The 23540-nt window shown below is 38.0% G+C and overlaps 1 protein-coding gene across 1 annotated transcript in view; it reads left to right on the top strand.

Annotated features, from left to right (window-relative positions):
* PHACTR2 (phosphatase and actin regulator 2) overlaps positions 1-23540 on the top strand; it is a 224887-nt gene that overhangs the window by 131693 nt on the left and 69654 nt on the right. The window contains exon 2 of the mRNA XM_023528333.1: positions 7727-7894. Within this exon, the coding sequence (XP_023384101.1) occupies positions 7727-7894 (168 nt within the window). The remainder of the gene's footprint in view (positions 1-7726; positions 7895-23540) is intronic.

Below are 23540 nucleotides of genomic sequence, written 5' to 3'. Positions count from 1 at the left end.
AATTGGCAAATTTGGAGGCAAGTTATAGGAGCCATCTTCATCTAGGGGGATTAAAAGGTCTTCATTTAACTATTATAGCAACATTTTTCACATTCTATTCTTTTTTTTAAAATTTAATTTTTTGTTTACATTCTGTTCTTTTACTCATGCTGGATTTTAAAAAGATGATGGCTAAATAATTTAAAAAATATTTTTAGCCACGATTATTACCTTAATGTTGAAACTATCAGCTGATCAAAAGCAATTTTGATCCAACTCAGATCTTTTCTAACTCTAAAATTATATTATTCTCAGATTTTTAAGTAGTGGTTGATACATTTATACATAAAAAATGTAAAATGCTCTAATTCCTTTTTTTAAATTTCCCATTGACCTCATTTCACATGGTCAAGGACATGACTTTATAAATTTGTTTTTAGCTTTTTCAATAAATATGTATCATCTCTCTGTTATGAACATAATACTGTGATAATGAGAACATTTTTCTTGGGATTACTTTAAAAGGTCAGCCGTCCTTGGTTTGTTCACTTTCAGGCCATTCTCTCTTTGATTTCCACTGAAAAGACCACTCACCTCTGCGATCCTAGTTCAAGTCTCCCAGTCTGTGAAATGTTCCCAATCCCCCCAGTTTACTGCTTCCTTCGAGGCTGCTCTGCTTTTGCCTGTGTTCCGGCGCCTCCCCACCCAGCTGGCTGGCATCATGGACCACTGGTGTGTCTGCTTCCCCCCACCCCATATCTTGAGCTTAAGGGCAAGCATCCTGTCTTACTGCCTGTGATGCCTGGGCCTTACAGAGTGAGTCATGGTACCAAGTTAAAGCAGGCTTCAGTACAGTGGTTAAGACGCCTATCTCAGGAATCAAACAGAACTGACTTCTTATCCAAACTCTGCCGCCTACTTGATGTGTCACTTGAGGAAGATACCTATTTATTCTTTATGCAGCCATATAATTTAATCAATAACTATTTATTTATTTATCTGTATGAATGTAAATACACATGCACACACACACACACATGCATGCACATGCACCCTGCCCATGATAGATGCTTAGTCTCTGTGAATCTTAGTTTTCTCATCTCAAAAATGGGACTAATGATGCTACTAATCTCAGAACTATTGTGAGAATTAACATGTGCGGATACAGGTCAAGTGCTTAGGACAGTGCCTGGCACACAGTAAATACTCAATAAACATTAGTGATTATTAGTTCTGCTATTAATGAAGTACTCACTAATTTTTCAGTTTCAGGAGAGAATGAAACCGAGTGGGTCAGTGCCAGTTCAGCGGTGGGTACTGGTCATCGGAACTTTCACACCCCTGTGAGCTATGAGGTGTCTGTTCCCGAATTGTGCCACTCTTCTCCCATACCCATGAGTTCTGGAAGAAAAATGGATGCGCTAGAAAATGCATCCTCAGTTGTCATAAACAAATTTAAGCCCTTTAAATTTACTTTTGATTCCCAAATAAAATTGTATGATTAAAAACAGTTCAGCTTCAGTTATTTAGAAATAGAGAACTTAAAATTTTTTATTCCCAGATTTTCCATTTTATATTAGCAGTACATGGTGTGTGTGCGTGTGTGTGTGTGTGTGTGTGTGTGTGTGCGCGCGCGCATGTGCGTGTGTGCTGGATCATAAGTTTTGATCTCTCTGTATGGTTTCACAGTAACTGTGAGTGAGTGCTTCCTGCTGCCATTCTGGAACTGGGCCCACTGTCTACCCTTTTGTAAGATTTTGAATACAACTTACCTTATTTGGGTCTGTCATGTGCTAACAAGTATTGAAACAGCAATTCGAGGACCTGGAAATACTCTCTTAGTTATAAAATACAAGGAATTGAAAACGTTAATAAAGGGAGAGATTTTGGAGAGAAAGATGAGCAATTATAAAGCATATTTACTCTTTACTGTTGAGAAAAAACAGTATGCCCTGAGGTTTCTCTAGAGCTGATATCCTCTCCCCTAAGAGTCTCCCAAATCCTCATCCTCAGTGACCTCCATGCTAGCTAATGCCACATTTTAACAAATGAAACCCTTATTTTAGAATAGACTTAGATTTGCAGAAAAGTTGCATAGATAGTAGAGAGTTCTCATATACTCCCAGCTTAGTTTGTCCTATTGTTCATCTCCTATCAGTTATGATACATTTATTATACCCAGGGAAGGAGCATTGGTACATTACTATTAAGGAGTGGGAGTATATATATAACTTATTTGTAATTCTCTACAGATTTGTCTGCTCTCTCACATTTATTTATTTCTTTAATATTTATATCAGTATGGACTTATGCATATTTATTTTATACTTCAGATTATAACCTAATACTACATTATTTAATTTGTTGCTCAAATCGTTTCAGCTTTGGCCTTTGGGACTCTTTCAGTTGGCTCCTGTGTAATGACACACATTTTGATTTTTCTGCTCCTTTTCTCTTGCCTTCTACTAGTCATTTCTCTTACCACACACACACAAAAAAAGAGAATTGATCTAACCCAGTGTCATCTCTGATGAGCAAGAGAATAAAGATCTCCTTTAGACAGCTCAACACAGGGTAGCTCCTAGCTGCCTGAAAACCATTATTCAGTCTCATCTGCGATGGCTCATTGCATCCATTTACTCTGACCTTGTCTACTTGATTCTGTGCCCAGAAATTGTATGTACACCCCTGTGTATGACAACACATATCCTGTGTCATGTGTCAGTTGAGAGAGAAACCTCGTGTAAATGTAGGAAATAAAAAATCTTCTCTATATGCTGCTCTAATGCTTCTATGTCATAGGTTCTGTGAATTTAAAGGGAAAAGATGCAGAATTATAATGGAAACATAAAAACTGTAATATAAATTTAAAATAGAGTGATAATATTATGTAAGCATAATAAATGACAAAAGCACAAAGAGAGTAGCCTAGAGGTGTTGTGCATGTGTACTGCGTCATCACAGGTATGCCTACGCTTCCTCTGAATGGTGGTCTCCCTTACCATTCCCTTCCAAGAGCTCACAGCCCTTCCAAGAGTTCTCTTCATGGTCACCTTCTCCCCTCACTCTCCTGGGCCACAACTGAAGCGTCCCCTGCTTGGGTGCGATGAGAGAGTATCCTTGGCAAGTGCCGGATATCAGGGAGACACCATCTTTTAACATGAAGTGTGCTGTTAGCGCTAAGCTTTATTGAAATTCACTTTATCAAATTATGGGAGTTCTCTTGTGTTCTTGCTGTGAACGTGCACACGAGGACTGGATGTTGGATGTGGTCCTGTTCTTTTCCTGCATCTATTGAGATATCATACGGTTTTTCTTAAATCTCTTAATATAATGAATTACATTCATTCTTAAAATATGGAATCAGCCTTCAATTTCTGGAATGATCAGTATTTGATACTGATGTTTTATCTTTTAATGTTACTGAATATTATATAATTTCACCCTTTTAATATTTCATTAAACTTTTTTATTTTAAAAGAAAAAAGAAAATAGCCTAGAAATCATATTTTAAGGAAATAAAGGTTGGTTTGCTTGTTTTATTTTTTTTTAATGACCTTTGACCTACAAAATTATGAAAAGTAGAATACTCTGCCACATTTGTCTCACTTCCTCAGGGGCTGAACTAATTATGTGCAGAGAAAAATCTAGAATAAATATCTAAAATATCACATAACTACCTGATATTACAAGAATACTACAAACTCTCATATTAGATTTAATTTTTCTAAGAATCCTTGTCATTAAATTCTCATATCTCAGAGGGAAGACTGACCAAACCTATACTTTATTTTATCTGGTAATTATCTAGCTTCATTTGTTTTTGGCTTCTGTAGTCACATTTGCTTGGGAACTGCTTAATTGATAAATTTCTGTTTAAGTAAAAAATAAAACCTGCATGTAATCTGAATTCTTACCAGTTTGTGGCTGGGGAAGTCCTGTTAGGTGTGAGCTTGTTTCTGTGGGAAAACAGACTGAGCTGTGTCATTTAAAATGTCTGCATTTGAACAACTAATGGCTATTTCTTTTTTATTGTATTTCAAAATATTTAAATGATATTTTAAATATTTTAAAATGCTGATCTCAAGTGTGAAAAGGAAAGTTTTTGATGTATGACAGATCACTCTTATGATAGCGGGTAAAAATTAACATTTAAAAGAGTCAGGAAATTTTGCCTTTCATCTGGGATTTACCTGGCGACTTGTTTTTATCTGTGTGTAAATGCAGAATTCACTGGAATTGTGAATTTTTTTTTTAGAAAGTTCAAGCTAGTTTTTAATGGCAAGTTGGTCCAAAAGAAAAATTGTAGAAATATCAATGGCACTGGCAGTACCTTAGGTGTTTGCAGGAAAAGAGAGCGTTTATACTACTCAAAAGCAGGTGACAATCCCTTTATGTTTCTAATGTAAGAGAAATACAATGGCAATTTGACCAACTGTGCCAACATATGGTTTCTAATCGCAAGTGTAATTTACTATAATAGCCCAGCAATTATGAAATTACAGGTGGATTCATTCATTGGGGGGCAGCGATGGGGGTGGGGGGGCGGGGGGGGAGGGAGTATGTGTGTGTGTGTGCTGCTGTGGTCATTGGCACTCGCCCAGGCCCTTCCCAAAGCAGAGATAAGGACTAGAATTGCAAATGCATAACAAAGAAAGATAATGGCTGTTAATTTCATATGCAGCTATGAATTTAACATTAAGGCTTTCATTTTTCACTCATCAACTACCTCACTCAATCTCTCCATCTGTCACCTTCTGTCACCTAGGGAATTATTTAATTTTTGTGTGTTTTTTTTTTCCTGTGTTTATTTTTGTTTTCAGGAGTAAACAGACCTTTTTTAAATGGTTTAGGTCCAAAGCAGAATTTTTATGGAGTGTCAGGGAACTAGAAATGTGGGCTGAGAGAAAATGAGAACTCGATGTGCGTCTATAGCCACAGAGGTGAATTCGAGATGGAGACTTTACTTCCTGTGTTCGTAATAGTCAGCCCTTTTATATTTCACAACATGTAAATGTTCACAATTAAGCCCTACAGCATAAAGTCTCAATGAAGAAGAAACGCTATTGGTTCCTCCTTCGGTTTGCCCCTAGTTTAACGAAGGCATTTGGACAGGAGTGGAAGTGAAATAAATATGGATTTTACTTTTTCACTCTAACTTAGCTTTAAAATCAGTCTATTGCATATCCCTCTGCCTATTGCACCATGGCCAGCGTGGGCAGGGTCAAGTAGGGTTAGGAGCCATACACAGAACTTTCATCTCACTCATGGGAAGAATAGGATTTATCATATTTGTTTAGAAGGAGTGCTCATAAAGATTTAGGCATTAGCATATACTGATTCTTTTTTGCATTCAGTTTAAGATTTTTTTTTCCTGGCTCTTGGTATGTCAAATAATTTTTCATTGAAACATAGACATTTTTGTATTATATGATAAGACTCTAAATTTTATTGAATCTTTTGTTTTAACTGGCTGGGGGGTGCCACTTCATTACTGCCAGGCAGAGGGAAAATCCAGGTTCCCCACTTGCCCTTGGTTGATACTTGGTGGCAGAAATGGGGGAAGTGGTGACTCCATGTCTCTGTTGGGCACAGTGGGATTTCCAGATCCCCACGTGGTCTGCACCGACACCAGAGTAGGTGGGGATGGTCTTATTCCCACTGGGCAGTGGCTTGTTTTTTCCCCAGTGTTAAGGGGGATGGAGGAAGAGAGATGCCTTTCAGACAGGGTTGGAATTCCAGGCTCCCACATGATCTCCACTGACATAGATGATGCTTCATTGCCAGCTGTCAGGTGTGAAGGTCCTTACTTGGTCTTCTCTGTTAGATAGAGCTTCGTGAGAGTACAAGTCTCGTTTCCCCACTCAATCTTTGCTGGCATAGATGGTCATAGTTTCCTCTGTGGTATTTGGCTGAAGTAGAGCAGTTATTGTTTAAAAGTTTTCTGTCTTGCTAGGCTGTTCCTTTCCTGCTCCTTTGGCTAGAGAGAGCAGCTTTTGTTGAGGCTTTTGTGGCCTGTGACCATTGGTATTTCCAGATTGATGACTGCGTCAGCTACAGGTCTGGTTTATATGAGACAAAAAGGAAACCCAGAGATCTTACCTTCACCTTGTTTCTTGGGTTCTGAGGTCCCAGGTTGGCCTACTTTCTTTTCACATTACAACGTCTTCTTCTGTTGGTTTTATATATAACACCTAAGGTTTTTAATTTGTATTTCACAGGAGGAATAGGAAAAAATAAGTCCGTTACATCTTTCTGCAAGAAGTCCTTGCCATTCCATCTTTATTGGTTTTGCTTTTCCTGCTATTTTTGTTAGGAAAGTTTTGAATGTGAGAGAGACTTATGCAGTTAGCTGCAGCAAATCTACCACCTAGATCCAACACTTAACATTTTGCTGTATTTTACTTTATTGTGTATTTATCTGTCTCTTCTATATATCTATTCATTTATTGTTTTTGATCAACCTCAGTACACTTCACCTCTAAACACTTCGGCATGTATTTATTAATTGGATTTCGCTACTTTTTTAGGGCTTTTTAAAAGGTAAGTTTTATGTAAAGTGAAATGCACAGTATCATAAATACCATTTGATGAGTTGTATAATCCATCCCTTATTGAGAGAATTTCCATCGCCCCAGAAAATTCTCTCACATCGCTTCTCAGTTAATTCCTACCTCCATCTCACTCTAAGAAGTAACTGTTGTTCTGAATTTTTTATTCTTTTTCGTTTTTGTTTTTTTGGGGGGCGAGATTTGCCATACATTCATTTTGTCTCTTTTAGAACTTCATATAAATACAACCACACAGTATGTACTCATTTGTCCCTTTTTTGCCCGAGCACAATGTTTTTGTATGTATTGTGTTTGTATGTATTAATCGCTCGTTTTTTTCTCAGGCTGAGTGCTATTTCACTGCATAAAAAAAAATACTATAATTTATTCTGGGTTGCTTCTAGTTTTTTGCTGTTAAAATTTGATAGTTGGGATAATATAAGTCATCACTGTCTTCCTTCTATTTTGAACATAGTACAAGGCAACGTAAGGTTTCAGGCCTTTTTTTTTGACTAATTTAATGCTTAAAGCATATAAAGATATGTTCTGACTAGTTAAATGATTAAAGCATTTGAAGATATGTTCTGGCACACACAATACCCACATTTTCCACATATTTCTTATCACTCATGATAGCTATCAGTTTATTTGAAGCCGAAAACTTTTTTTTTTTTTTTTTTGTAATGGAAGCAAAAGATAGTTTTGGCTTTGTAAAAATTAGCGTTTAGATTTGGGGCGCTAAATTTTATTTGCCAAAGGAGAAACCATAGGTTTATCTATACCACAACAGAAATTTTCATTACTGAGAATGTCAGACTGGCCTCTGGAGGAACACCCTATTTCAGAAATACTTAGACTACTCTATTCCTGCACAAAATATTGGTGTAGTTGTTGCAGATGGATTTGCTTGTGTTTTGCAGACCCTTATTTGTCCGATTCTACCTATTGTGTAAATCTCTTGCTTCTTTTTTATTCTCCCAAACGATGATCTAAGGGGACTGTCATTTCTTTTTGAGTGATTGGTTTATTGATTGATATCAGGGAAGTTCTATCAGCTAGGAAATGAGGCAAAAATACTTCATGTGAGAGTCCACTTAAAATGGGCATGTTCACTATTAACAGTGCAGGGAGAAATAGACGATGTTGTTTCAAACTTTTATTACAGCTTTTCTCTGACTTTATTTTTCCTTATACAGTTGATGGACTGGACAAAGCTTCGATAGCAAACTCAGATGGCCCAACAGCAGGTTCCCAAACACCTCCCTTCAAGAGAAAGGGGAAACTCTCTACCATTGGTAAAATCTTTAAGCCTTGGAAATGGAGGAAAAAGAAGACCAGTGACAAATTTAGAGAAACTTCAGCAGGTATGAATATCATCGCTTTATTAGAAGGGAAAATAATTTGTTAAATTCTTCAAAAAGTCAAAAAAAATTGTGTTTTGCAGAGTTTATTATTTTTGTTTTTGTTTTTTTGTTTTCAGAAAAATAATCCATATTTGAAATGAAATTATTTTATTTAAGGATGAAACAACTTAGAATTCTGATTTGCCTTCTTTTTCTATTCTGGCTCCCTAATATATTCTTAGTTTTATATATATACTCGTAAATTCATATAAAATGCCAGTGTTCAGGGAGCAGGGAGGTAAGATGAAAGTTAGAAGTGGAAGTATTATTTGTCACCATTGTAGCTGCAAGTATCCATTTACACACACACACACACACACACACCCCACATACACACACTGTTACTTATCTACTTAGTTTCAATAGCACAATCCTATTTGTTAATTAAAAATTTTTAATGTCTTTTTCGAATGTGTTCTGTGGGAAAAATGTGAATGACTGTATGGAAAAAAAGTGTTGCTGTATTTATTGTTTAATTTTAAATTTCCATCCTGTCTTTAGGACAAATAACTGGACTCTGTCCTAGGGGAGCCATAACCCCACTGGTGTGAAAATATTTCATTGTTATTTTATTTTGTGAATTCATTAAACCTTAAGAATTATTTAGTACCTTTTTTATGGACTCATGGAGGAAGCTTAGCTTTAAATCTCCGGCCAGAATTAAACCCGATTTAAGTAAGTATCCAGTATTAGTGGTATTTTATTTATATATCTTGATATAAGTTCAGCTTTTTCCATGGTTGTAGTCCAAAACAGTCCCTTCATCAAAATTCCTTATTGCGCCACAGTCTAATATTGTCTCTGTATGTGCAGGGTCACAGAACACATCCTCCTGGTCCGTGCCGAGATAAGAGCTGGCCTTTAGTTCAAGAGCGGTTAAATAAAATAGGAAATACCACAAGTAGAGTGAGTGTGTGGATTAGGGACACCAAAGCTTCCTAAAGAAAACTGTTTCTGATGCATTTGTAGCTATACAATTTCTTTGAGCACTTAATATTTAAGAAGAAATCATGATTTGTTTCAAAATAATCCTGGAAGAGGAATGAATATAGATGAAAGAAGATTGGCCACAAGTTGGTAATTGCTTAAGCTCAGCAGTGGGTACATGGGGTTTATTTGCATCTCTCTGTTTGTAGATATTGGAAAAGTTTTATAATAAAAAGATAGAAACAGAAAAGAGACTTGACTTAGAGGGAAATGATTGCTTGGTGGTTGAGTCCTCTTTAGTTTCTAATTGGCTTCTTAGGTTACAGAGGTGAATGAGTTGAATTCTAGGGTGTTTTCAGTTCCGTATTCTGTTGTCGGTCCTTGACTCCTTCCAACCCCTGGCTGGGCACTTTGTTGTCCCTTGTTCTTCAGCTGTGAATGGACACACATGGCCTTTTTAACTGCCTCACTTTCATGGTTTCCTAAGCATTGGAGAAACTGGCTCTTCACGTTACCACGGCTACCCAAGATGGGGGGATTAGGGTTCTGGACAGTAACAGAGAGAAGATGGAAGTGTCTTCAGTTATCTTTCTTGTCCTTTTAAAGAATAAACTGGACTAAAAACTATTTAACATGTGCGGTGCATTTGTGAAGAAAATTAACAAAAATGAAGGAACAGTTTTCAGAGTATTAGTATAATTATTCTAGAAATTAGCATAAATGGAAGCCCAAAGAAATGAAGGAATTTTCCTGACTTTCACAACTAGTTAGTGCCTGAGCTAAGACCTCAGCCAAGATTTTGGATTCCCTCTTCAGCCTGTTTCCTGTTTTGAAAAGGACAGTTTCTCTCTGAGAGAAGATGCTCCATTATGGAGAGGTTTTTCTACCTTTGTAGAAGATACCTTTGTATCTGCTCATTCTTTCAAAATAACACACAGTCTGCCTCTTTCTAGTGTTTATTAAAAATCAAAAATGAATCTGGACTGCTAACTTCTCTCTCCCTAAAGTAGAAAATACAACTACAAAGAAATACCCTGAAATACTGCTTCATCTTCCCTTATCACCTCCTTTTAATTATTTCAACAGTAGGGAAGCTGTAACATGTTTCCACCAACCCCGAATATTTAAGAAAAGTCATTTTAAACAGCCTGAAGTGTTATTTTATATTATCCCATGGTTACCGAGGATAGTCTGGCCGTCTTTGTGTTCTCTTTTTCCTTTTAAAATTCACACAGGATTTTATACAAAATTTAGCTTCAACAAGTTATTGGTGGATACTATATCCCTAGTTCCTAAAGTCTTCCAAACTATGTTAAAACCTGAGAAAATTATTAGATGCCTTTTGTTTTTTTAATTTTCATCAAAATTGTGACTAATAGAATAAAAATAAACCAAGTAGATGAGTTAACAGTTCTTAATGAATTTGCCTCCTACATTTACTTGCATGATTTTTTAAACCCATATTATTGCTGATGTTCTACTTGAATTTTATATTATCAAGTGTCCCATTATAAAGTATTTTATCGTCACCTTAAATGTATGTTTATTTTAAGGCTTAAATTTCTGCTGAGCTTTGTGGAATGTATAAGTAAAGCCTAAAACAAAAGGAAGCACAAAATGGTAGATTATGTTTTTTTCACGATGAGGAAAGATGTCACATCTAGAGGAAAACTGATGCAGTCGGAAATAACCAAGAAAAATGTGTTTTCTGTTTTAATAAATTATCTCAGGAACAGGGAAATCTAGCTTTTTGGATATGATCGAGGCCATGTGCTATCTCGCAAACTCTAAAGTATACCTGAGGCAAGACCCATACTATCTTGGGATATGAATGAAGATGAATTCCTTCCAAAAAAATAGTAACTCTTTTGTGTTTTTCCTTCGCTTAAACTCCTGGCTTTATAGTCACATGGACACAAATCTTTTTCTGTTTCGCTGTGCAGTGATTAATACCACCTTCCCTAGTCTGGGCTTCTGCTGTAGGAATTTTTGATCGGTAGTAGATAGGGTGCAGTGCTGATTTATTAATGCCATTGTAATAAACGCCATTGTAATCACACATTTCCTATGGTGGTAGAAGTTAAGAAGCATCCTGTCCTCAGCCTGCTTTGGTGGTCCTTGGGTCAACTATGTTTTGGAAGACCGTCTTGTCCTGCGAGACAGGCTGGGACTGTGCCCCGATTTCAAGTTCTCTGGCCATGTTTTAAAGCAGAAAGTCACCTGTATCCTCACCTCTGGTTTAAGCTAGTCTGTGGGCTGCTAGGTTCTAGTGCAGGAGAATAGCCGCCTGTCCATTTACCTTCCCCAGGTGCCTCTCTTCTTTATTTTTCTTCTCCTGACTGAAAGGGCCCTCCCAGGTTCTGTCCCTTCCTTATCCCTAGAACTCAAAATATCAATATCACATCTGATATTTCTTTCATCCTTTTTGGAGGAGAGGGGTGCTGAAGCTCCTCTCTCTGTATCTTTAAATATACTTTCATCTCCCCAAAGCTAAGAATACAAGCAAACACCCCATCTAACATAGTTATTTCTCTAACGTCTGCATCGTCTGTTACTATCGGGGCCAAGCATCTTGAAAGCATCTTGTATCTGCTGCTTCCACTTTCTCCCCACACTCTCATCCCCCTTCCCATTGCAATCACCCTGGCGTCCAGAACTCCACAGAGGTTACTCCAAGCCTCCTAAATCATGAAAATTAGTATTACTCTCTCATTTTTATTCATCTCACCCTCTTCAACACTTGCCATTACTGCTTGGTCCTTCCTCGATTTACTAAAGGTGTCATTATCTTGATTGTCTTTGACTTTTCTTTCTCTCTTTTGCCCTGCTTCTTCCCCTACTTATCACCCCTAAATCTTTGAGGCGGATTTGCCACATGTCTTAGCCTTTCTCTTTCTCTGAATGTGCCTTTCCTCATCACACCCTTTCTTCTAGTACCCACGTCTCTTAAACCCAGGCTCCAGCCAAGGCCCAGGCACTTCTACCCCGAGCACCTGATGGGCAGCACTGCCTGAGGTCTGGGTGTTAACTCAAAATTCATTCATTTGGTCTATGTACCCTACACTGAAAACATGGTACCCGCCAGGCACTGCTCTGGAGTCGGGTGTTCTGCGGTGAATAAACTAGCGAGGTTCCTGCTCTCAGGGAGCTTTCATGCTAGAGAGGTGAGATGTACTGATAAATACTATGAATGAACACAGAGAATGAGGGACCAGGGAGTGGAAAAGTACTGTGTACAAACATGTTCCAAACCTAAACATATCCCTTGCCAACCCCAGCTGTCCTTGCTGTTGCAGACATTGCTTTCTTTGGCATTCAGGCTTTGAACCATGGAGTTCTTTGACTCTTCCTTGCCCGTTACCATCTTCTCCATTTGGTTAGTTCCCGGAACCATTCCTTTATTTCCTCCTAGTGTAGGGTCTCTAACATCAGCCTTTCTTCTCCATCCCCATGGTCTGGTCCTTATCACTGTCTCAGTTATTACAGGTGGCCTCTGTGCTGTACTCAGGTATTAGCTGTACTATAGCTATAGAAATGGAAATTTAAAAATTAAATTCTATAGCTATAGAAAGCTATAGAATTCTGGAGAATTCTGGGTTCTGGCAGTAAGCCTACAAGGGGAACCTGACCTCGTTGATGAGGCTGACAGAGGAGGTTCAGGATGGCACAGGCTGTCAGGAACCCCAGAGTAAGCAAGATAACAATTTTCCAAGTAACAGGCCAGGCAAATAGAGCAGTGGGTACCTCACAGCAAAATGATACATGTTCCACCAGGTAGGGTAGAATAACAGAGCATACAGGTGAGTAAGATGGGAAATCCAGGCAGGTGGTAGTTTTCACAGGCAGAGGGTACCAGGTAAAAGGAATCAGCAAGATTCTAATAGGGCTTCCATCCTTTTTTTTTTTTTTTCTTTTTTTTTCTTTTTGAAGAAACCAGGGAATAAAGCTGGTAACTAGGACAAGAAGTTACCGTATGATTCGGGACAGAAACTCGCTACATAAAGTGGAACACGAGATGGGGCTGTGGGTGTGGCCTCCTCATACCCCAGGCCTCAGCTGTTGGGGTTCTTGTTGCTAGAATGGCACAGTTTGAGAACGGAGTGGGAAGAGAGAGCAGAGGTCATTGTGGGTTTGGGGGAAAGTGGGCAGAGCGCCCATCTCTCGCCTCCCCTATAGACCATCCCGATGCCATGACAAGGGACTCTCTCTGGGGGACTTGGGTCCTGTCATGTCTTACTCAGAGTGTGGCTGACCCCACCTCGTTTCCTAAATGAATTCCAGACTTCTCAGCTCTCCTCAAAATTGAAAAGAACAAATGAACCAGACAAACACAGAGACTCATGGACATGGACAGCAGTTTAGTGTTTGGAGGGGTGGGGAGGGGTGTAGATAAGGGTAAAGGGGGTCAAATATATGCTGACAGAAGGAGATTTAACTTTGGGTGGTGAGCACACAATGTAATATACATGTGACGTGGTATTGAATTGTACACTTGAAACCTATATAATTTTATTAACCCCAATAAATTTAATTTTTAAAAAAGTAATCCAAACTGACCTTTCCTGTCATATCTTTCTCTGTTTAGTCACAAGTCTTGGACTGCAGTCACACCGGGTCACTCGCTGAGTGTGCCCTAAGTCTTCTTGTCCCCAGGCCCTGCTTTTTGTTCCTCCCACCTCCTCGGAGCACCTTCCTCCCACCTCTGTGCCATCCGTGCAGGGCCATGACGTGCCTTTTCTTTCTGAAGACACTCCTGGCCTTGACTCTGCATCAGCTGCGTACGGACCGCCCCTCGTTTGTTTGTGCTGCTGTGTGACACCTCCATATTGACTTTTCTAGTTTATCTGTCTGCTCCTAGTTTACTATGCAAAGTTTGCTATGCAAAGTTTGCTATGTAAAGTTGACTAGTTTACTATTTAAGGGCAGAGAATATGTTGCTCATCTTAGCCCCACGTCAGGTGCTTTATATGATTTGTACCTGGTATGTACACTTAAATGTGCCTTGAATCTCTTATTTATTGAATATCCACTATAACTAGAAATGTGGCACTGGGTGCTTTAGGACTTTATAAAAGAAACTAAAGATTGGAAAATAATGTAAAAGAGAAAGACAATAATTTAAAATATCAACCAAAAACATCTGTACTCACTACTACAACCATTACAACTAATAAGCTGATAAGTTAATTAGGGAAATTTTCCCTTCCCTGCCGTTTGCTCTTAATTTTAAAAGTAAGTTATACTCCTAAGTAAAGAAAATCAAGGCAACTTATGTTCATTAAAATTATGGCTTATTTGTTTTCATTAGTAATGGGGAAGGAATGGCAGTCTAGATTTTTCGATAACATTGTTGCAAGTTACCAGCTTTCTACCAATCAGATTAACTTATGGAGAGTCATCTGGTAAAAACTTTAATTTACTGAAGATACTCCTCATTCTCTAATAATACTAACGGCTAATTTTTATTGAATGGTGTTATGTGCCAGGTCCTGCTCCAAGAACTATACTCACATTAACTCTTTTAACCATCAAAACCTAGAAAGTTTAAGTGCTACTGTTATTCCAGTTTTACTCAAAAAGACACTGAGACCAGCATATTCACATGACTTGCCTAAGGAAACACACCTTGTAGGAGGCAAAGGCAGTATTTGAACCCAAGCAGTATGGCACCATAGCCAGTCCTTTTGACCATCACACTCTGTTGCATCTCTAAAAGATAACTTCATACCCAGGTCAGTAAGTATTGCCCATTGAAAGGTGACCCTAAATCATGGGTCTGCTTCATATACTAGAGTTTTTGCTCTAAGAAGGATTTTGTCTCAGTAATTATTTTGGTTCTTCTTGACCAGCCTCTTTTCCATAGTGTACATAGAAAAATAGTTGGCAAGGATCAAAATTATGTTTGGTCTTATTAAAGATGCTATTCTCTATAACTGTGGAGGCATAATGTTGCTGCTAGAGACTACTTTATATGTCTAGAAAATAGGGCAAAGTTCGAGGGTTTGCCCAGGGTGATATTTGTTAAAGACTGGCCTAGCTGCATTATTAATGACATCGTTTTGACTTTATGTCATTCCACTGAGCAGATGAAAGTGCTTTCATCTATCATTCACCTTCACACCATACTGGAAGAAGAGAAGAGACTCTCTCCCTTTTCCCATTTCGTATAGTGAGAGAAGTTGCATCCCGAGCCCAGACCACACAACACATCCAGGTCCACACAGAGCTCCTTGCTGATATGTTAGGCAACAGTCATGTGTCCTCTCAAATGTTTATCGAGCATCTGCATCTGCTGTATGTCAGGCACTGTTATAGACTCTAGTGATCAGGAAGGGAACAAAAGAGACAAACCCACCTTTCGTTATGGAGCTTACATGCCAGTGAGGGTGGAAGGCAGAAAGTAAACCCAGTAAGTTAGAGAGTATAGTAGAAAGTGAGGAAAGATAAAAATAAAGCAAGGAATATGGAATGTGGAAAAGGAAGTTGCAGTTTGGAATAGGATAGTCAGGGAAACTTTGTCGGTAAAGCAACATTTGAGCAAAGAAGAAGGAAAGAAAAGCACTCAAGAAATCCTATTAAGTAATCACATGCATTTCCTTCTGTACAACTCTACTAGAAGAGGAGCAGAAGTCCAGGAAAGGAATGTAACCCTCTAATATAAACGTATTATTACGGCTTCCTTTCTGTTTTTAATTAAATTTATTGGATTGACATTGATTAATAAAATTATATAATTTTCAAGTGTACAGTTCAATAATACATCATTTGCATATTGCATTGCGTTTTCACCACCCAAAGTCAAATCTCCTTCCATCTATGGCTTCCTTTCTTAAATTCAAGTCTGAGAGCCAGATTCTTACAGGCTGTCAGAAAGCCAGCTTCATGGAGCCCAAGTTTATCATCTCTCATATGTTGGTGTTTTTTGAATCCAAGTATCAAGTCTAACAGAAAATGCATTTATACGTTGAAGTTATAATGCATTATTGCCTCTGTCTTCAGACAGCCCCTAACTTACATGCTAGTGGTGCTTTGTGAGGTTACTTGGAATATAGGAATGTTCCCAAAATAATTTACAGAATTTCAGTTTAAGCCACAATACACCTGAAGCCTTATGCTATTAAGACTCATCCAAATTTAGCGAAACATTGTTTATTGTTACTATAGTAACTCGCTTTCTGAGTTTTAATTGTACTTGAGGATTTTAAAGTTGTAAAGGACCCCACTAGTCACCTAGGTCTGTCTCCAGGGCAGGAATCCCCCTGTTTCCAGCAGCTCTGACAACAGAGAGTCATTCAGTTTCTTCCTGAGCTCCCAGTTCCTAGCTCTGTTATTAAGGAAGTTTTCTTTTATATTGACCTGAAACAAATTCTCTCCAGTTTTTCTAACTCTCTCCTTGCACTAATATATATATCTATATCTATGTCTATCTACTAATCACATTGTTTCATGATGATCCTCCCATCTTTTGTTAAAGTTCTTTTATCCTCTTGATTTATTTTCAGTTCAGATTTTCTCACCATGGGGCCTTACTAAATTGTCTAGAATATTCAGTTAGTTTTTATTGAGTACCGGGCCCAATGCAGAGTGAGCTGGGACACAGTGACAAACAAGCCTGACGAGGTCCTTGCGCTCATGGAGCCCACAGGGTAGCCCGTGGGTCTGGCTATATTTCATGTTCCCATTCTTAGCTATTTTTAATGCTAAGATAACATGACTTTCCCCCAAATTCTTATTATCGTACTTCGACCATATTTTTCCTGTTTAGAATCACGTGCAGTTTAAGAATTCATCTTGTTATTAAAATGATAAGAATTTATCAGTAGGAATGAAGTATCTTACAAATGTGTAGGGCAATGAAAATTCCCCCTTGATAGTTTGTATTACATTTCTGCTTATTGAATGTTGTGTATATAGAAAAATATCACCCAGATCCTCTTAGCGAGGTGATTCGTTTTACCCTTATAAAACATGTTGTATGTTCTTTCTATGTACTCACGTCTGTATATTCTCTGGCCCCTGGCACATGTCCCTGCCAGGTTGTGTGTGTTTTCCTTCATGCACACACCGTTCTGATGGTGTCCAGGTAGACATGCTCCTGCCCGATGTTAGACCTCCCCTTTGTATCAGATCTGTCTCTTTTGAGTTGTCAGAAATCCTCAAAGAGTTACTTTCCTGTGTTGACACCTCAGGTTGCCTTTATTTCACTGCTCTTCTATCCCTTTATCCATTCATATTCTGCCCACACTTCTTGGATACTGTTTTCTCTGAAAGCACCAGAAGCTTCCACTGCTATGTTTTCTGTCCCAGCTGCTATCCGATTTTACACTATTACTGAGTGCTTTTCCTCCCTCCCTAATTCTGCTTTAAGGTTCTCTTCAATAAGCCAGATCAGTCACTCCACCCAGAGTATCATTTCCGTTTTCATTGACTGGACTGCATGTCTTGACAGGCTTAGATTGATTGTATGAATATTATAATCCAGAAAATCAGACCTCGTCTGATTTGACACCGTGAATTCAAATGGCTATGCACTTTCTTTATTCATTCTTTTTATATATCATGATCTTCAGCCAGAAGAGAAGAGAAGAACAACACCTGTCCCTCCACACCTTTCTGTTTCTTATTCAGGACCCGTGACTAGATGGCTGTCTGACTGCTTCTAGGAAACACAATTGTTCCTGTTCTTAAAAATCAGTAGTGGAGGATTTTAGACATCCTGGTATGTCCTCCTTTGTGTCCTCAAGAAGATAGCATTCCTTCTGATGAGCTGCACAGGTCACACACAGTCAGAGCTTTCCAAGGATCACTGTTTGACCCTTCCTGCAGGCTCTGAAGAATCTTCCTTGTTCATTCATACAGCAAATGTTCACTGGTCCCCGCCATGAGCCCAGGTCTGCCCTTTGCACACGGATACCATAGCAAAGGGGGAAGGTTGCGGGCCCAAGGGCCTTGTCCTTGCTCTTTTCTTTGGCGCCTGTTGTAGACCACTCTCCCGTCTCTCTTACCTGCTGTCCAGCTGCAGATGCGCACTGCGCCCCATCTCTCCCCTCACCTTTGTGTTACCTTTCTCCTCCCATCAACCTCTACACTGTAGTTTTGATTCCTCTTTTCTTCCTCAAAACATTTCTCTCTATAACTTCCGTAACCGAGTTATTTTTCCCTTTTTTTTTTCTAGATATCTTTCACCTTTTCCAGACCAGAGCAAAAGGATATGTTCCCCAACTCCTTTTACTTTCCCTTTTAGTGTGAAAACTGGTTTATATTTATAGCTCAACTATGGATGGTTTCTCTCCAAAGAAGAAAAGCAGAGGTCCCAGCTGAGAGATGGCTGGGATGGTTTCTGTACTATGCAGACCCCAGGTCCTGAGGTTACCTGAGGTCAGTTTTTGTCAGCCCCTCTGGAAACATTTCCTGTAAACTTCCCCATCCCACGGGGCCCCCAGGAAGGAGGCTTTTCACTGAGCACTGGCTCATGCTTGCTGTGTCAAATCCTAGTCCTTTCAGAACATACAAATATGTTTTGCTTTTTCCACAACTTCCCCAAGCCTTGCCTTTCTGACTGTGGCCATGCGCCAATGAGCCTGTAGTCCGCAGGAAAATGTACTTACTCCTCTGACCACTCGAATGGTGGACTCCTGAGATTTTCTTAGAAGTAGCTGTGGTTGGCTTATGAGTGAGGTAGACATACTAATTAGTTCACTCTCTATCACTTATGGTCAAGACTTTCTCAAAAGAGGTCATTTTCTTGGTCATTTGTTACTCTGGTATCTCTCTCTCTCTCTCTCTCTCTCTCTCTCTCTCTCTCTCTCTCTCTGTGTGTGTGTGTGTGTGTGTGTGTGTGTACAGGTCTATGAGTAATGTATGTATAGTTTTGTGTAACTGCCGTTATAATCAGGATATGCTTCCATCACTCCCCAGATTTCCCCTATGCTGTCCTTTGTAGTCGCACCGTACCTGCCCCAAGCCCCAACTCCTAACCTCTGGCAAACACTGCTCTGTTCTTCTTCACTATTGTTTTGTTGTTTCAAGAAGGTCATAAAAAGTGGAATCATTCAGCATGAAATCTTTTGAGACGGTCTTGTTTTGCTCAGCATAGCACCTTTGAGATTCGTTCTTTTCGATCGTTAGTGTTCTTGGGCATGGATGTACCATAGTTTGTTTATCCATTCACCTGTTGAAGGACAATATGGGTTGTTTCCAATTTGGGGTAATTATGAATAGAGCGGCTATAAACATTCATGTAGAGGTTTTTGTATAAACAAAAGTTTTCACTTTTCTAGGGAAAATATGTAGGAGTGAGATTTGGGGGGGTCGCTTGTTAAATGCATGTTTAACTTTTTAAGCACCTATCAAACTATTTTCCAGCATTTTGCATTTCTACCATCAATATAGGAAAGTTCCAGTTGCTTCACAATCCTTGTCAGCACTTGATAGTGTCATAAATTTTTTTAAATTGAGGTAAAAAACACACATCTTCAAATTTACTATCTTAACCCTTTTGAAATGTACAATATAGTAAAGTATATTTATGTTGTTGTGAAACAGATCTTCAGAACTTTTTCATCATACAGAACTGAAACATCGTACCTAATAAACAACTCCCCTTCGCCCCATCCCCTCCATCCCTGATGATCAGCATTCTATTTTCCATGTCTATATTTTGACTATGTTAGGTATTTCAAATAAATGGAATCATATAATAGTTGTCCCGTTATGACTGTTTTATTTCACTTAGCTTAATTAATATCCTCAAGGTTCATGCATGTTGAAGCATGTGAAAGCATTTCCTTCCTTTTTTAAGACCTCGTAGTATTTCATTGTATGTATATACATTCATAGCTCCTGCTTTTGAAAATTTGCTTTATGCTACATCGCTTTTTCTGTTTTGCTAACCGAAAGGAATCCAAAGAGGATTTTTGCTTTTAGGGAAAAAAAAGGTGAAAAGTGAAAATAGAGTTCAGCATTTGTTTTGCACAAGCCATTATAGAGGCAGTAGCACCCTGAGCAGTTGGAGGGGCCCCCCAAACTCCTTCCTCAGGAGCCACACTCAGCATCTCAGCATTAAGCACTGTATCTTTCAGCTGTGTCTGTGAGCATCTGTGCTTTATCTTGACTTAGATTTTACATTCTTGCTTTTCCTGTAGGTTAGTGTTGTTTTAGGGTACTTGATCACCCCATATTGAATCTCTTCTTTTCTCCAGTACTCTTTTTTTTTAGCAGCTCTGTTAACATACAATTCATATACCATACAATTCACCAATGTAATATGTGTAATTCAGTGGTTATAAGTATTATTCACAAATTATGCAGCCATTATCACAATCAACTTTAAACATTTTCATCATCCCAGGAAGAAACCGTATCCCATTAGCAGTCACTCCCCATTTCCCGCCCAAGCCTCCAGCTCTGTTTTCTGTCTCAATGTGCTTGTCTATTCTCGATGTTTCATGTAAATGGAATCATGTAATAAATGCGTGGCCTTTTGTGACTGGCTCCTTTTGCTTAGCATAGTGTTTTCAAGGTCCATTCATATAACATGTGTTGGTACTTGAGTTCTTTGTGTTGTTGAATAATATTCTATTCTATATTCATACCATACTCTCTATCCATCCATCAGTCAATGGACATTTGAGTTGTTTCTGCTTTTGGCTATTGTGAATAATTCTACTGTGAACATTTGTGTAAAAGTTTTTGTGTAGACACATGTTTTCACTTCTCTTGGTTTTATACCTAGAAATGGAATTGCTGAGTCATATGGGGAACTGCCAAGACTGTTTTCCAAAGCAGCTGCATGATTTTACATTCCCACCAGCAGTGTGTGAGGGTTCTGATTTCTCCACAACGTTTGTTATTATCTATCTTTTTTATTATTGTCATCCTGGTGGGTGTTAAGTAGATCCCCTGACATTCTTTTTCTGTCTTACTTTTTTAAACCTCCATAGCACATTTTACCTTCTAACAGTTATAAGTTATTTCTATTGTTTAGTATCAGGACCCCCTTCCCATTAGATTAAAATTCCATGAGAATAGGGATTTTTGTTTTCTTCTCCGATAAAATCCCAAATCAACTAGAATAAATAATACTTGGTTTATGTTAAGCATTCAGTAAATATTTGTTAAATTAATGAAGTGCTTTTGTTGGGCCTTATCCCATCCTATCTAAGGGGTGTTTGCAAATGAATGTGATTTGGAAAGTGGTAGAATTTTTGAGGGGGTGAGAGAAAGACAGTACCTGTTTTCAATTCTTTCTTTGTGTTCATGTCATTGAATGCTAGTAAGAGCCTTAAGGAATCTTGAAAAGCCAAAATAAACAAAATGAATATTTCACGAAATTTAATGGACAGGGTGGGGGCCCATTCCCTCATGAATGGATAATGAACTTAAGTAACTGTTACTGTCTGTTCTGTGTGGCAGCAGCCTTTTAAAGGTCAATTGACACAGAAAGACAGTGGGATAGGGTTGTGTTTTAATTCAACCATTTGTGTACCTGTGTGTTTTTTTATAGCTGAACCTAATTAGACCAAATGAATATTAGAAATTCTGTGGATAAGAGATAATATATAATTTTATCATACGTGCTCTCTAGAAATTCTTTTATTCTGTTTTTCTAAACATGAATGATGGTATTAAAACAAATTTCCTCTGTATGCATTAAATATGAAGGAGACTAAATATTCCTCTTAATTTTTTTCCTCCCAATAGAATGAATTTGTTCTTCGTTCAATCTTTCTTCACGTAGGTGGATAGAAGAATCATTATGGCCCTACTTTTTTATTTATGGAACATTTATTATTCATTATAGGGGTAAAACCCATTTATGGGAAAGAGTAATATGATTTGAGTGCTTTTTGTGTATTATAATTGAAATTAGTGGTTTCATAAATATTGAAACCTTCCATCACTGGTTTAAAATAGCCAGCTGCACAATGAATGGCCAAATCATCAGGACCCGCCTTCTACAGATAAATAAACATAAACCATAAAATCTTATTTCTAAATGGAGTTGAGGAGACTTCCTTGCTTCCTGTACATTCTAGAAAATGTGATATTGTTTGTTTCATCCACTCCGAGCTTTAGGTATAAATTTGTCAAGCTGTAGAGCTGACTAAAATCGTAGGCCTTCAGCCTTCCTAGGGGGAGTTAGATTCTTCTAGAGCAAGTGAGCCGAATAAGCAAGGCATTTGCACTGAGCATTCTATGAAAACATTCTTAAAAGAGCTGTGAATGCTATAGACTTTGCTGATTTCTGATTATAAATGGCATTTTTAAGAAAAATCACACCCACTAGAATGAAATGTAGAATTGTTAACTTGCGTTTTCTTTTTTTCTTTGTCACATTTAATTCCTAAGCAGGATGTGGAAAAAAGGAGCAATGTTCCCATTGATCTTTTAACAAAAAAGTTTTCATTGGCATGAGACATCGTGAGTTTGTATTGCTTTAAGAGGGGTTCTGATGGTTTAAAACGCTAACTTGGGTGGATAATTTCCTAATTTCATTTTCCTTTGGAGTGGTGCCACTTTTAAACACTTTTATAGGTACTACAGAATTCCTTCTGGCCTGGGTCAGAGAACTCATGTCAGGAAAGTCCATTATTTTATTTCCTTTGCATATTATTTCCCTTTGTGGTTTTGTTTTGGTTTTTTTCATCCTGTGATAGGAATCTGGTCTTTATCACTAAGGGCTAAGTCCTGGAAAGTGACCGCTTTTTGGCTTAAACATTTTCCTGATTTGTTTCCCACTTGGAATATAAACTATAGTTTTAATTCTTATTTCCTTTTGTTAGGTGAAAGGAGTTTGCTTCTCTAGGTTTCCAACACTTTTTTCAGCCTGTGTTTTTTTCAACTGCTTTCCCAAACCCAGACTCTCCAGGTTTTGAAATGGATACTCTTGAAGTTCTTTATTTCAAAGTATAAGTGTTTCCTTAGTACCTTTTATAAGACAGGGCATGAGAGGCTGTGTGAGAAATATAAGAGAATAAAAAGCATAGTTGGAGAGAAGACTGGACATTGGGGAATAGTAAATGAACACGTTATGTATCAGTGTGGTTAAAATACTTTAAAAATTCCTTGTGATCTAGTTTTCATTTTAGGTATATGGCTCTTAGCATTAATGTAGTCCAAAACTGTCTTGCAATTTATTTTTTAAATCGTGGAAGAAAACACATAACATAAAATTTTCCATCTTAACCATTTTTAAGTGTCTTCAACTGAAGTGCACCACTGAGCTGCAACCAGTCTCCAGAACTTTTTCATCTTGCACAACTTAAACTCTCTACCCATTAATTGCCTGTCCCCCCCCGGACTGTAATTTGTTTTTAAAGAAAACCTTAGGCGAATCAAGTGTAAAACATTAGTGACACCAACTAAAATTTAATCACCAATTTAAATCTAATATTGAGATATTGCTGCCATTATGTAGTCTTTTCTTTTTGCTGTGTTTCTCAATGCATTGCTAAAAAGTTCAATTTAGTTACTACTGCCACGAAGTTTGAACATGTTCCCTTGGAATAATTTGCTACATGTGCGGCATATGAAGTAAAGTGTTTTTTAACAAATGAAAGTTAAGAAAAATCTTTTTATTTCTGTTACTCATTTGAAGTATTTTTTTAAGATTAAATTTAAAGAACAAGATATGCAGATATTAATAATAATGGCAACTAACCCTTACTGAGATTTTATC

This window comes from Pteropus vampyrus, unplaced genomic scaffold, assembly GCF_000151845.1.
Source record: "Pteropus vampyrus isolate Shadow unplaced genomic scaffold, Pvam_2.0 Scaffold24, whole genome shotgun sequence".
In the NCBI taxonomy this organism is placed as follows: domain Eukaryota; kingdom Metazoa; phylum Chordata; class Mammalia; order Chiroptera; family Pteropodidae; genus Pteropus; species Pteropus vampyrus.
Note: the sequence above shows the minus strand (reverse complement) of the source record. Positions and strands in the feature narration are given on the sequence as shown.